The sequence below is a fragment of the Natator depressus genome, chromosome 25 (genome assembly GCF_965152275.1).
Source record: "Natator depressus isolate rNatDep1 chromosome 25, rNatDep2.hap1, whole genome shotgun sequence".
Taxonomy (NCBI): domain Eukaryota; kingdom Metazoa; phylum Chordata; order Testudines; family Cheloniidae; genus Natator; species Natator depressus.
The window spans coordinates 5,992,044-6,007,171 of record NC_134258.1 but is presented as its reverse complement, the minus strand read 5'-3'; the positions used below and the strand labels follow the sequence as shown (position 1 = coordinate 6,007,171).

Genomic DNA, 15,128 nt, shown 5'->3' with positions numbered 1-15,128 from the left:
CATTGCAAACTGCTCCAGAGCCTGTATGCAAATCCATATTTCTAATAATAATGTTGTCTTGGTCCATGCTGCTTTTCTCTTTCAAGCTGAGAGCAAAGTTTTGTTTTGTTTTTTTTTGCAACAGATTTTCCAAAGAACTCAGCAACCAATGTGCGGAGTTCTTCTGAAAGTCTAGTGGCTTGCTTTTGTGTCTAAATGGGAGCTGAGATGTCTCCCAAACTTGGCCCCAGTTGTGAGTGCTGAGGTCTTCTGAAAAATCTAACCAGTAAGCTCTGCAGGTATATATTGTACTGACTTCTGCCAAGAAGATGGACAGACTTTAAAAAAAATTTAAAAAAATAAAATCAAAGAAGGAAATGCCTAGTCACTCGATTGAAATAGGAGTGTAGGTTTTATTTACTGTAGATGTGCAACCCTCCTCAATTTGCAGTTGACTTTGAGGCTTGTAGCATTGTGCGAAGTCTGTTAGAGGTGGACATGATCAATATTGGGAGTTCTGTGTTGGGCTTTGTTACCTATGTTTTTCACAAAAACTGTGCAGGAGAGAGTACACACACTTTTGGTACACCACCCATCTCTGCAACATGTGCTATTTGTACCATAGGAAGATGCAGGGATTAAATAGGAGTTGAAGCCAAGGTGCCTCCTCTGAAACCTGTCCAGAATTTGCCAACTCTTAACAATTCCTGTTTGCAGTGCAGCTGAGAACTGTCATGCCTATAACTCCCTGCTTCTGGCATTTTTCCATTTTGATCAAGAATTACTTTTTAGGCTGGAATAATTCCCTCTTCCCACCACAACTGCAAAACAGGGATAGAAGCAACCTAACTGACATCAAAACCTTGTTGCCTTCAGGAAGTTTACATCTCTCCTAGCATAGAAGCCAAAGAATAGAGGGCAGGGATATTTGTAGGTTAGTGCTCCCTATCAGCTGTTTCCTAGTATCTATTGCAACTACAAAACTTGAGAACTAGATAGCTTTAGACCCCAGTTATTTTCCCAGAGCCTCTTGAGAGTTGTTTGCAGTGCTACCAATATGCAGCAAGAACACACTTTGTAATATCTGGAAATAAAGCAGAGAAAAATCTTCAAATTTATAACTACAAATACTTTTTTTAGCGCCGAGAAGTCCGGAAACAGGAACAAGCAAACAATCCATTTTATATTAAAAGCTCTCCTTCCCCACAGAAGGTAAGTCTAGCTTGTTAAAAAATTCTCTCGCTGTCTGTGTATGTAACAGTACAAGGACCCTCGACTTTCATAGCCGCATCTTAATAGACTGTCTTGTGGATCTCTTCCCCCTCTTTGGGAGCACTCCAACAACTTCCTCTCCCCCATTTGTGATCTCTTAACAGGTTAACATCGTTGTGGCAACTGGAGCAATTGCTTCCATGGCAGAGTATCATAAGGATGATATTTAATGTCGGGTGATCTTTAATGCAAAATTTTTAAATTACCATCTCCTTTTGGTCTCCAGATCTGCCCCTCCCGCCTTGGCTGGTCCCCTTTCTTGTTCCCTTCTTGTGTTTACTTGGTCCTCTCTCCCGCCTCTTCTCTCATGCTTTACTGTGGTTTGGGTCCCTTCTCCCCTGCTGTGTGCATGCTGCCCTGCCCACTTCATCGTTTACTCCCACTGCTTTGTGGGCATAATGCTCAAATGCTGTGTCTGCTTCTCTTCTGAATCACTGTTCTCTCCTGCTAGTAGCTTTGGTTCCTGAGGGCATCTCCAATCGGTTGCTTTAATATAGCACTGGCCTGTAGTCTAGAGGCAGCTGGGACTGACTCCTCCTTGTCTCCAGCTATTTATAGGCCTACTTTGTGTTGAAGAGCCTGAAAACCACTAGAATCAGCTGGCTGAAACAATCAGCACAGTGTGACCAGCCAGTGCTCCGTGGATCTCCAGTAGGCTGCAGTTTGGGAACTGCTGTAGCAGTAATTGCTGCTGTTCCTTTTAGACAGAAGTTGAGAATCATCTTAATAACTTCTTAAGTAAAGCCTAGAATTTAGAATCCAGCTCGGAAGAGCAGCCAGTAAAAGTGGAGTAAATAGCTGCAAAGAACACAAAATAAGACCAGTCAAGTGAATCCACTGGCTTGGTGATTTGGATACATGTTTTCCTTTGTAGATCAGGATAATTGATTTAATCTAAACTCCTTTCCCACTCCCTCCCCCAAAAATTCCTGTGCAGGCAGTTGGACGTTCTGTTGAAAGCAATGAAATGATCCAGTGAATACACTTGGCAACATGGCAGCTATGCAGATAGCCAGAAACTGAGCTTGGTGAGCAGTGGAGGTAGGGGGAGGTAGATAAGTGCACCTGGTATTGTCAGCAGCAGTGAACTCAGCAGTTAATTCATCAGACTGGCTGGCTTGAATGCACACACAATGTGTCTGTTCTCTGGACCAAAAGTGTCAAAGAAGCATTAATTAAATTGATTTGCTGCCTCTCCCTTCTTTTAGTCTCTTCTTTCTTTCCCCCACTTCTCCCGGGCTGGGGCTTTCTCCATTTCCCCATTTCCCATGTCCTGGACCTCAGCATTTACCTTTGAGGTGGTACGGAATAGAAACTTCCTCACGTGGTTTTTCTCAGTCAGTTCAGTGCTTTTCTTGGATGTAACAAGTAATGTTAAAACAATCACATTTCATATGCACCTATTGCTACTTGATTAGCACCAATGAGCCAAATAGTTTTTCAGGAGGTCTTATTTAATCTGCCCTTTGAAATGTTCACTTCACAGGTTAAACTGTTGTTTATGTTTACTATTTCTATATAATGGAGACATTTTCAAATGTTGAAGATACTCAAAATGTAATACATCAGAATTGATTTCTTGTTTGGTTGCATATGCTGATGTACCTAATCAAGCTTTGAAATGAGGACAATAACTCAGTATGCTCTCCTGTTGTAGAGTCAATACTAATGTGTCGAATCTTCCATTTTCCCAGCAATACCAAGACACCCCAGGTGTGGAGCATATACCTGTGGTCCAGATAGACCTTTCTGTTCCCTTAAAAGTTCCAGGTGAGCACATTGACCAAACCAATTTCAAATTGGAGATGAAGAATTTAATAATTCAACAACAAAAGAATAGTAACTTCCTCTCCATTTTAGAGGATAGGGAACAGCTTTAGTCTTGCATGTCAAGTTCCCACATTGCCTGTCACTTCTGAGTGTGCTGGAAGCTACAGCTATTAAACTTAGAACCATAGTTTCCACTGTCCTGTGCAATGTAAGGCAAGCCTTCCTTAAAGTGTTAAGTTCAGACAAATAATAAAATAACCCTACCATTAGGTGTAATACACAGGCTGACTGCATAATATGAGAACAAACCAATATTCTGTCAGGAAACATTCATCTTCAGAATGTCCACGCTCTGCAATTTAATATCTGAGACAAAAGGCTGTGACCAGAGCTGATGGGTTGGAGATAAAGTGAATTTGAGCTGTAGGCCGCTTCTGAATGGCAGGCGGATATAGAACTGAAAAACTATGGCGGAAGTGCAGCATATGGTAGAGAATTTCTAAATACTCAGCAGCCTTGCACAAGTGACTTCTTTCATACCAGTTTTACAGCCTTAATGTTTGCCTAGGATTCAGCAAAGGGTTTCCCAAGGATGAAAAATGCTGTCAAATGTTCAGATTGAGAGTAGTCTCAAGGCCAGATTCTTCCTTCAGTGATCTGTCTAACTCACAATAAAGTCAGCAACAGTTGTGGATGAGAGTGGGAGCAGAATTTTGTCCACTGGCTTACGAAGGGGTGTGAAGTTGGTTGGAGGAGGCTTTTATTGAAGGCACTGTGGACAGCTGGGAGGTGAAAGGGTAGTGTGGGGCTTTGATCCTTTGGGATTCCAAGTCAGGGGGCAAAACAAATGTTACCTCCTAACTTTCTAATGCGATGGTCAACCTGTAAGCAACTCTCACCTGAGAGCAACTTGTGTCCATGTGTTCAGGAATGCCCATGTCTGACCAGTATGTGAAACTGGAGGAGGAGAGGAGGCATAAACAGAAGCTAGAGAAAGACAAGAAAAAGAAAAAACAGAAAAAAGAGAAGAAAGGCAAACATCGCCGCCATAACTCCCTGCACACAGAGAGCGACGAGGACATTGCCCCAGCCCAGCACGTGGACATCATCACGGAGGAGATGCCAGAGGTCAGTTGCCTATTCAATCGTCTGAGCTGTGGGACTTGTTTGCATCCCACCAAGGCATATGTTAAGGTTCCCCATTTCCCTAATGTCAGCCTCACTGGGTCATTGTGACGTGTGGGTCCTGACTTTTCTTTGCAAAGCTGCTTGAATAGCAACATATGTTGCTTCCCCAGTGAAACCTTTACCTGCCTGTTAAAGGGATGGGAAATCTATTGGTGCACAGAGCCAAAGGCTGCAGTTGACCCAACAGAAAAACGAATGACTGATATTAAACCCACAATACACGTCTGCTGTAGAAATAATGCTACCCACGTAGCTGTTTCGTTTATTGTGCCTCACTGCTTCACTCTGAGTTTAACTCTCATCCCAGTCAGCAGGCTTTCTGCTAATATAGTTAATTGTACCTGCTTGTGCCTGTAATCTGTGTTCCAATCAAAACCAAATTCATCGGTAACTGAAATACTGGGGTTTATGAAAAATAGCTCTACTTTAAATTCATCTGATAAATGCCTGAATGCAGGATTAAATTGTACAATTTGTGACTCCTCATGTCTAACTGTGTAAGGAGGCCTGTGTCACTTGTATCAATCCGGTGAGATTGAATTTGGGATGAGACTGTTCTAGTTTTGGAATTGTGCTCTGCTTGTGTCTTCAGTGGACAGTCAGTTTTTCTTTCCCTCCTCACCCAACTAGAATGCGTTGCCCAGTGATGAGGATGACAAAGATCCCAATGATCCATATAAGGCACTTGATATTGATCTGGATAAGTAAGTACAAAACTGTGATATGTGGGTTTTCTTGCCTGTTAGCCTGGTTACATGAGGGTCTTGGAGGTCAGTGCAGACCTACAAAGGTTACGGTGATTAAAGCTCCTACCGTAGGGTCTAGGTTCTGCTCGCACTAAATGCGAAAGCCAGTGTGGCAAAGCCCATCAGTCTTCACCCACCCCGGCCTAATCTGTGCACGTCGGAAAACCACCACACATACCAATAACTTGTTTCTTCTGGGATTTCAGAGACCAGGTGCAAGGAACGTAGTGAATCAGCTCTGCCATTAGTAGTAGTTAAGAGCATGGCTGGATTCCTGTTTGGGTGCTGGGAGGAATGGGAAATGGGGAGAGTCGCACTTATAACTACTACACATGTACTAAGCAGTTGCTCTTCCTTTGTGTGTCTTCCCAGTAGTTCTTCAAAATGCTTTATTGGAGAGCAGGTCAGCGGATGGGGCTGGCAACTCCTTCCACCAGCCAATCTATCCCAGCCCATTGACTAGGGAGCAGTAGAATGCTGGGATCCTCAGGTGCCCTGCTGGAAATCTTAAACCCCCAAAGGGCATGTAATAGCTACCATCAGAGGCCAATTATAAAATGTTGCCTGTGGCGGTTTTTCTGCTGTTCTGGAGAATCACGATATTGGATTCGTTGTAGTTGCTGGTTTAGGACCCACTGATGCCTCCTGCAGAACGTTGACGGCTGTTCTGTTCAGAGCCTGCTCTACGTTTCCCTCTGGGACAGTAAAAAAAAATGGGGGAGAACAGACTTCTTAAGGAATTCATCTGTTTCTTCATGAAGTAGTCATCTTTCTGTTTGACTCCAGGAGGAATAAGTAGGAAATGAATTCCTAACAGGAAAGATCCTGGTTGCATGCACAGGCTAAACAGACCAGTATGGAAAACACTAAGCCGAGCCGTTTCTAACGGAGTGTTCCGGGAGGTGTCATTGGGCCGTCACACCATTTCTATTCATGCTCTTCCCATTTACACACAGTCATTGTGCTCTTCTGTCATGTTTTCTCATATCTCTGTCCTCTCTCTCTTTCTCCCTGTGCTTGCACTGCTATGTCTGTGCCACTCACACACACACAGTCTGGTTTCAGGGAAGCCTACCAGGTAAGCGTATCTCACAAAGTTGATGGTCTTTGAAAGGTTGGTTGATATCAGTGAGCAGTGTGAACCTCTCCAGGATCATGGATGTATTAAACCATTGCCTGCAAAATATGAATGAGACTCCCCCAGGAGGTCAGACTAGATGATCATAATGGTCCCTTCTGACCTTAATATCTGTGAATCTATCTGTGAATCCTTACTGGCTTTCTTTGAGCCTTGACCTCTGTCACTGTACAACTACACATGAAATTGTTTTAAGACTGAGATCTGTTGACTGCTTGATCAGACATGATCCTGTTGCTTTACAGTGTCTGTGTTTGAAGTAAAGTTAGATCAAGTCCAGTCCTTCGTCCAGAATCTTCCTGACCTTGTGCTTGCTGCTCAGCAAACATGCGAATCAACATGGAACAAAAACACAGATCTGAATGTAACAGTCCATGTAGAGGCGATGTATGTGGGGGTCAGGTTCCTACCCAGATATGCTGCTTGGCTTGTACTTAGCATGCTCAGTAACACTGCAGAAGCCGGCTGCCCTCACCCTGCCTCCCCACTATCAGCAGGCCCTGGTCGTCTGAGTCCGTGGACTCTCTCTCAACTGTCTCACGTTAGTATGACAGTACCAGGGAAGCTGATATTATATTTGTCTCTGGGCATAGAATATAAAACCAAGCTATTCAGCTCAGTTCTGTTGCGATATGGGTGTTCCAGTTTAGAGTGCAAACTCATTTTAATTTTAATGCTGGGGCTTGTGATTCACAGCACAACCTTCCAAAGTGAAATTGCTTCTAAGTAATGCTAAGAGAACTCCAATTGCAATCATAGTGATCCTGTACAGAGGTTCAGATACAAGAAACATTGAGTCCTTGTCCTGGGGATTTGTTTGAGTCAGGCTATTGCTTCATAAGATACAATTCATTGCTTGGCTTGTCACGTTTCTATTGCAAATGTTTCTTCCTATTTTACATCTTCACTGGTTCCTCAAGGATAATTTCATAGGTTTGCAACATAATGTGTGTGTGTGTGTGTGTGTGTGTGTTTTTTCAATTCTTCAGTAAGCATTATTTAATCTGCAAGTGCGTCACTGTCTTTTAAGTGCCCAGGGCTGACAGCTCACAGTAGCCAGCAAAATATTTTAATCTAACTTTTGATGCCTGGAGGCATGGTCTGTGTGGTTGCATAAATGAGCCTTTATTGGGATTCTGAAGTATGGGTCAGTTGTTTTTTTTTTGGTACGTGATCTTAAGAGAATTCTGCATGATCTTTTTTGAGGTGGAGTGGGCGTGAGCGTGATGGGAGGGGAGGAGAAACTTGTCTGGGAATCTAGTAAGTGCTCTGTGCAACAGGTAAACTGCCGGCCTTCACTGGAAGGTAACTAATCATCTTTTTTTAAGACCCTTAGCGGATAGTGAGAAGCTGCCTGTGCAGAGACACAGAAATGCTGAGAACCTGAAATCGCCAGACACAGAAGCTCCCTTAGTAGGAAAAAAGAGCAAGAAACCCAAAAAGAAGGAAAAGAAACACAAAGAAAAAGAAAGAGAGAAAGAAAAGAAGAAAGAGAGAGAAAAAAAGGTGGCTGAAGAAAGCAAAAAGGTAATCATCTAAGAAATGTCCTGTTTCAAAGGTGCTGCTGTAGACCATATACTGCCAGGTATTTTCCATGTCAGTGGTCAGTTGTGACTGGTACTAGAACACACACAGCTGATTATTTTTACTTTGTTTCACTTCCTTGGATTTCTACAGTAATAAAAGCCATACCTGCCTAGGTGCCCCTGCCACAAGTTACAAGTACAAAAATAAAGTAAAGAGCTACTTGACAGCCTGCAAAACGCTCCTCCTGGCAGAACTCACCGAACTCCTCCCCAACACAGATCTAATGAAGATATGTCAATACAGTGAGCTGCTTTAGCAGGGAAATCACCACTTGAACCCCACTTTTATATTTAGAAAATTAAGTGAATTTCCTGCTGGCAAAAGTTGACGCCAGTTGTTGGCTGCTGCTCTGAAGGCTCAAATATTCCCTGCACACACCGGTTTACGGTGAGAACAGCAGTGGCACAAGCTTCCCCAGACATGGCAGCCAGTGTCCCTGGTCTGACCTAGAGAGACCACTTGTGGGATAAGAGGGTACTCCTGCCTGCAGAGTGACTTGTTCCTAGCCTCTCTGCTGAGACTGCGTACAAAGGTGCTATTTAAAGCTAATTGTGCTGATGGCTTTATGAAGTGGAAACACATCTTCTAGAAGCTGGATTTGACCAACTGATTTCATGGGGGCCATCAAATGATAGATTTGTGGTTACTTCCAACCAGGGCCAGGTTTGAAGTGTGAGCTAGAGGTGAAATGGGTCCTGAACTCACTTTAAGGCCCCAGAGCCATCTGTTCTACCCATTTTTACACCTATTGCAGCATCTTCCATTTCAAGCAACTTGCTCTATGGCTGTACATGAAAGCAATACAATGCAAATGTTAAAACGTAAATCCACAGACTAATGTTAACGCAGTGGTAAAGGTTTGTTTGCTTTGGTGTGTGTCAGGGGGAAGACTTGGATTTCTGGCTCTCCACTGCTCCACCACCCTCCTCTATTACACAGACACAGGTAGGTCTCTTAGTAGGCCCCTCAAAAAAGCTTTTCCTTGCGGTTGAAAGTACAGTTGCAAGCTCTGAAATGAACTCCAGTGTTAGTGCAAAGAGGGAAAGGAGATGAGGGCTCCAGCTCCTTCTGATGGTCCTACCAGGATCCCTTTGCTATAAGGTAGTGGAAGTTAGTCCCTTCCAATTCACAATTGCTCTGTGGGGTGAGGCTTCAAGCCCAACTACAGAGGGAGATCTGTGGGTTTGAAAAGCACCTGTAAATGCATGGAAATAAAGGGGTATGCTGAGTCAGCTACCTACATTGTGTACAGCATGTCGCTAATCCCTCCAGACTAATTTAATGAGCTGAGAGTGTCTGGAAACGTGCAGGTCAAGGAAACCTGGGTTTCTAAGGTGGGTTCCATCCTCACTGCATCCCATTCTTTAGGGATATTGCAGTGTTCGTGGCATGTCTAGATCCCCCAGAGCTTAGCAGTAACAAGACAAAACAGGGAGAGGGGTTGCCAATCCTAGGCCGTAAAGAGTTTGCCATTAGATTACTGGCCAAAGCCTTGCTTTGCAGTGTGGAATCAGAGCTAGCAATAGTAACGGCTTCAGACATAGGCAAGGTTTTGAAAAAGGAACCTACTGTTACACTTTCAACTGACAGCTTTAAGGAGGGAGAGGAATAGGGATTTTTAGCAGGCTTGTTTCTAGGATGAGACCTTGTGTGTCTTGTCCTGGAGCAGCTGCCTTGTCCCTAAACCCCTAAAACAAACATGTTAGCAGACCTTTAATAACAGCAGCTCTAAGATAGTACAGCAGTAATTGATCCATTCTACCCAGGACTTAATTGTTTGCGTTATCTGCATTCAGTTAGTATCATAGCCCTTCTGATTGCTTCCTGTCCAGACTGAGCCTGAAGGGAGCCCTGTCCTAGGTGAACCTGAGGAGAATGAAGACGCAAAGAAGGAAGAGCAAGAAGAGGACGATGATGAAGGAAAGGTGAGTGGTTAAAGAATTGACACCAGCAGTCTTGATCTCAACGTAAGTACTACCGGACTGGATCAAACCACTGCTCCATCTGGTCCAGTATCCTGCAACCAACAGTGACCAGTACAGCTGCTTCAAAGAACGGTGCAAGAAGCTTTGCGGTAGACAGTGATAGGATAACCTGCCCCAAAGGATCTCTGAACCCCCAATAGTAAGTGGCTGGGTTATGCCTCGTAGCAAAGGGGCAATTAACTGACCGTGTTCAACACTGAGCTTCCACCCGTGGCCATATGTTCCAGTTTTACAGATTCAGACCTCTGCTTGTACCACACTGCCTTGGGTTTGAAGCATTTGCAACTAGGAGGCAGGCAGCAGTGGCGCCCTGAGGATTATTCCTGAGGTGTAGAGCAGGAGCCTAGAGTTGAAGTATTAGTACTAAGGAAACAATGATAGTTTTTAAGAGCACGTTGCTGACGCTTGTTTCCGTTGCATGGTAGAAATCCTCCAAGCATAGGAAGAAAAAGCACAAGAAGGAGAAGGAGGAGAAGTCCAAGGACAAAAAGAAATCCAAGAAGAAGCATCATCACGGTGAGGAGGAACCAGCAGAGTCAGTACAGAATGGAACACTAGATGATGAACCACTACCGGTGAGGAGTTGTGCAGCTCTGGCTTTAGGGCTGAGAGGGAGGTGTGTTTGCTACATTGTACCAGAGCTGCGCTTGTACCTATTTCCCCAGCATCTTATATTTCCCCATGTCTTATAGACCCTCCCATAGGCAATCCAATGACCTTGTGGCAACTACAGAATTCCCTTCTATGGATAATTAGAGGGTTTAATGTATTTTTAGCTGTCTCTTCCTACAAAGTGAGGAGGAGCCATCATGAGACCAGCCAGCTGTCCACAGACCGTAGCTTGGGAACCACGCCCTGGTGCTGTTCTAGCCGAACATCCTTTCCTCCTCAGAGTTAGAGGATGTTTCAACTAAGCAAATGTTTCCCATTTGGTGCTTGGAGAACTCACTTCACATTGGAAATAGAGAGAAAAACTAGGCCTGAAAACCTTGGTGTTCAGGACTGCTCAGAGGCATGTGGAAATGAAGCGGCGATTTCTAGGGCTGGTTGCCAACAATATCTGCATTAAGCACTCTTTTTCTGAGGGGCTTTTGCTGAGCTGGTTGTGTTAATCAGTGAGCCCATCGTAGGTGGCTTCCCTTGGGGTGTGTCTCCTATTTCAACTACTATTTCTGCCTCTTCCAACATGATTAATATGAGCTCTTGATTTGCTTTACCTCTCGGGGTAGGACTACACTTACAGCACCGTATAGAGTATGGACACTGCACACCCAGACAAGCATGGGTATAAATAACAGTGTAGATGGTGAGGCAGTGCGTAGGTGAGAAGAATACATACACACCAGATCCCTGTGTACTCTTCATGACTCTCTAATGCCTCTCATGTCTACACTGCTATTTTTAGTGTCCCACTGCCGCAGGGAAAGGCTCTGACACAGGAGGCAGCAAGGAAAGGCTCCAGCAGCTCACTTCTTCTGGAGCCTTTCTCTCCTGCCTCCCCCACCAGGTGCCTTTCACTGTGGCGTTCAGCTGTGCAAGGGAAATCGGTGAATTAATTTCTTCATATTAGGAGCCCCTTAAATTTAAACAGAGGTTTCTGTGCTGCCTGCAATAGTTGGCTGCTGTTGACACTCGAACTTGAACTTAGATATTCTCGTACTCTGGCAGAGCTATTACAGTTAAGTGCAAGCAAATGCCCCTCTGTTCAGAATTATGCCTGGGAGGGAGGTCTGCTTGCTTTGTAGAGTTCTCTTTCATACACATGGCTCTTTGTATAACTTTGTGCTTGTTTTTCAGCCTATGTCCAGTTACTGCCTTCTTGCTGAAAATTCATACATTAAAATGGTGAGTAACTCAGTTGTTAGTGTCTCTCTCTAACTTCCCTCCCGCTTGCAATTTCTCAGCACTTTTGAGAGAGAGCCCTGGGACAACTTACAGATGCATTGGTTTTGCTAAGCAACATTTAACTAGAGAACCATCCCAATTCCTGCAGCTAGAAACTATCAGGCAGATATGTCCATAGCAAGATCCATCCCTGTCCTTTTAGTTATCAGCGCAAAAGTATGGGTAAATCCTACTGCTTGAATGTCCTGCAGTGCAGTTAAATGAAGCCTCAATGCTGACCAGCGGTAGGGATGTGTGTAATCCCTAAATTTGTGTTTAATCCACTGCTCTCTGGAACCTGTCAATGTGTACTGTAGGCAGCTTCTAAAGCTTCCCTGTGATTTCTTCTTTCACAGACATACGACATTCAAGGAAATCTCCAGAATGATAGTCAAGTCACTGTCTCCGTGATCTTTGAAAACAAGAGTACTAGCTTCCTGAAAAGCATGGAATTAAATGTCCTGGACTCGCTCAACGCTAAAATGCTGCGGCCAGAAGGGTCATCGGTACATGATGGGATACCTGTGCCGTTCCAGCTGCCCCCTGGTATGGCCAGTCTTCAGCTCTGTCTGTGGGTCTCAGTATGTCTAGTCCCATGCTGCCCTCTCGTGGGGAGACTAACTGAGCTACTTGCTACTTTTCAGAAAGTAGCTGGTGGTGATGCTTAGTCTGCATGCTAGGTAGACCCTCAGCTTGACTGGAGATGTGCCCACGCTCCAGTAACTGTACTTACAGGTAATGGTAGACTGTGCTCCCGAGTGGCTAATACATAGGACTGGGAATCAGGCTACCTGTGTTCTTTCCTGGCTCTGCCACAGACGATGTACTGTGGATGTCATCAGGGCTGCCCACCTCAAACACTCAAAAATGACTTGGCTTAAAAATTTTTTTTTTTAATAATACGGGGCTGTTTGCTTTCTGGGTGCTGAACCTTTAGGTTGCACGTTCTCAGGCTTTTCTCTGCGACCATGAAAGCTGAGGTTCTCACCTAATCACCTGAATCCAGGTCTTAAATTTACACCGAAGATTGCAGATGCGTGATAAGATCACAGGGGTTGGCTGCTCTGAGGCACTGAACTGCATTGGGCCTCAGTTTCACCCCTGGTAAATTGGGGGTTAATTCCCTCACAGGAGTATTGAGGATTAGTGAGACTACAGTGCTTTCAGATGAGTGAATGGAAAGCGCTATTGAAGGGCAAAGGAGTAATACTGTTACATACTGTTAACATGCAAGCGTATGTAGTGGATTTTTTTAATAGCTAAGCATGAGAAATAGGAACATCCCTCTCATATTTAATATTTGTAAAGTGCTTTCACTGCAGAGTATTACATGTAAATAAGTATAGGACAGTAGATTCTGCTTAACAACTCCTCGGTTGCCAGCAATAAGGTTGCTATTATCAGGCAGTTGCTAATTGGCAGAAGGCACATTTGCAAGGTAGCAGTCAGGGAAGGAAGCTGCAACTCAGGGATGTGACTTCCCTAGGTGCAGCCCTGCAAACCTGCTTGTGGGTAGGGTAGCTGCAGGCATGGGTGCTGCAGCCCAGATGCTGCGGCTTTCTATAGGGAACAGGGATGATGGGAGCGCATGGGGGCTGCACCGTACTTCTCCCTACATTCTCTGGTGGTCAGAGCTCAGCATGTCCCAGTGCTTCCTTCACTGTGTGCTGTCTCCCGGCAGGGTGCAGCCTGGAGAGTGCAGGGAGAGGTCCCATGCAGCTCCAGTCTGGGATGCAGTCCTGCTGTTGCCCTGCCACAGCCTCCCCTCCCAGCCTGCATCCCCTTACCTCCTGTGTGGTTCCAGCCGCAGGCAGGTTTGCCAGGCTGCAGCCCCAGAAGGAAGCACTGGGAGGGTCTGAGCACCAGCTGCAGACAGGTTTACAGGGCTGCAGCCAGGGAGGGCACATCCCAGCACTTCTTTCCCTGGCTGTAGCCTCACAAACATGCCTGCTGGTGAAGCTTTTTTTTTTTTTTTAAAGTAAGTTGCGAGTAAGTGGCATGCCATCACCAGTATCTGAATCCCGTTATAACACTGGCAGCAGTATGTTGCCAGTAAGTTGAATCTACTATATCGCCATTGTGAAATATTCTGCCAGGAGGGGTCATTGGACAGATATCAGCTAATGGTGGTAATCGGCTTTAGGCTGGGGTTTTCAGTGACCCAAATGAGTTAGGTGCCCAAATCCTATTAATTTTTTGTGAGTTGGCTGCATAACCCCTTTAGGCTCCTTTGAAAATCCCAACCTCAGTCGGGGTTCAGAACCAGGCATTGGTTAAGCTCAGTGCCTATCTCCCGTGCTGCTGCATAATGCTAATGACTAAAATCTTAGCCACATAATAAAGAGACACAAGTCACTTTTTATGTCCTCACTCCACCCTCTCCTCTTTTCACACTAGGAATCTCTAACGAAGCCCAGTTTGTGTTTACTCTTCAGAGCATTGTTATGGCTCAGAAGCTAAAAGGAACGTTGTCCTTTATAGTGAAAGTAAGTGCAGCTTTAAACTCCCTACTTCCGCCTTCCTTTAGAACTGCGTAAGGGAGCCTGACATGGACAGAAGGCACTGCTTTAGGGCTCCTCTGAAGCATCATTTCACTTCTGCTACACCAGCCCATTGTGCAACCTGAGAAGTATTTTACATGATGTGCAAAAAGCATCCTGAATATAAAACGAGCATGTCCTGAAGTGTCACTCCTGGCAGCGTGTAACAGTTTTCAGATTGCGTTGTCAGCTAGCGGCTTGCTGCAGGGAGACATCTGCCTGGGAAGGAGGGGAGGTCAGTCTCAATGTCACTGGCCAGCCAACAGCAGGAGATGCAGCCCAGGGGCTGTTCTTTCTGACTTCAGCTTTCCCTGATCAGTTCTACACTGACACCTAGGCTCCATAGCTCTAAGGGCTGGAAAAATGGCTAGTAATTGGGTGTAATGCTGAGAGCAAGAGTGGAGCTGGCTGAAGAGGTTTAAGTACCAAGCTTTGGCCTTTCAAAACATGCTGTTTCTACTCTAATGGCAACAAATAGTCACATTAGTGAAGTATTTGAACATAAAGCTACAGCCCCAAATCCAAGTAGACGGCCAACTCTGAGAGAGCCATCGTTGTCTCAGTTTTCTATTTTTTATAAGCTTTGTTGCAAATCCACCCTTTTCCTAGGATGGGGAACAGGAAATGTTAGTTTGCTTCTCAGGCTGCTTCCCACATTGTGAAAGTTGATCTCAGTGTGATAGACCAAATTCAGTCTGTTCAACCTTTATTTCAGCGGGACATGGAGTTTCAAACTTGGCCAGATCTGTCTGGTTTACTGTGTTTAAACTGTCCTTTAACTCCTCTACGTGCATAGACAAAAAATTCAAACTCCTCTCTCTAAATACGCTGGGTGGCCCAAAGTCAAATTCCCTAATCGTGGCAGTAACTCCACCCCTCAGTCCCCAGGTAGCCCTTCAGGCGTGAGCCTTAATGGGATGCTAAACCTGAGAGAGAGTCAGTGAAATCTCATCCAGGCCTCTGCGTGGTAGGTTGGGGGTAGGCGCCTTCTCTCGCTGTCTCCGGGCTCCCCTTCATCTCCTTTCCTTTGACCTGTTGC

The 15,128-nt window shown here is 44.9% G+C and overlaps 1 protein-coding gene across 2 annotated transcripts in view; it reads left to right on the top strand.

The window, feature by feature from the left end:
- AP3D1 (adaptor related protein complex 3 subunit delta 1) overlaps positions 1-15,128 on the top strand; it is a 70,177-nt gene that overhangs the window by 51,391 nt on the left and 3,658 nt on the right. Inside the window, exons 18-29 of one of the 2 annotated variants that reach the window (XM_074939551.1) lie at positions 1,120-1,191; positions 2,946-3,021; positions 3,950-4,149; positions 4,840-4,913; positions 6,010-6,033; positions 7,422-7,620; positions 8,563-8,625; positions 9,513-9,605; positions 10,091-10,240; positions 11,463-11,510; positions 11,906-12,095; positions 13,947-14,035. In XM_074939551.1, coding sequence (XP_074795652.1) covers positions 1,120-1,191; positions 2,946-3,021; positions 3,950-4,149; positions 4,840-4,913; positions 6,010-6,033; positions 7,422-7,620; positions 8,563-8,625; positions 9,513-9,605; positions 10,091-10,240; positions 11,463-11,510; positions 11,906-12,095; positions 13,947-14,035 — 1,278 coding nt within the window. The remainder of the gene's footprint in view (positions 1-1,119; positions 1,192-2,945; positions 3,022-3,949; positions 4,150-4,839; positions 4,914-6,009; positions 6,034-7,421; positions 7,621-8,562; positions 8,626-9,512; positions 9,606-10,090; positions 10,241-11,462; positions 11,511-11,905; positions 12,096-13,946; positions 14,036-15,128) is intronic. The other variant, XM_074939552.1, reaches the window with a different exon arrangement.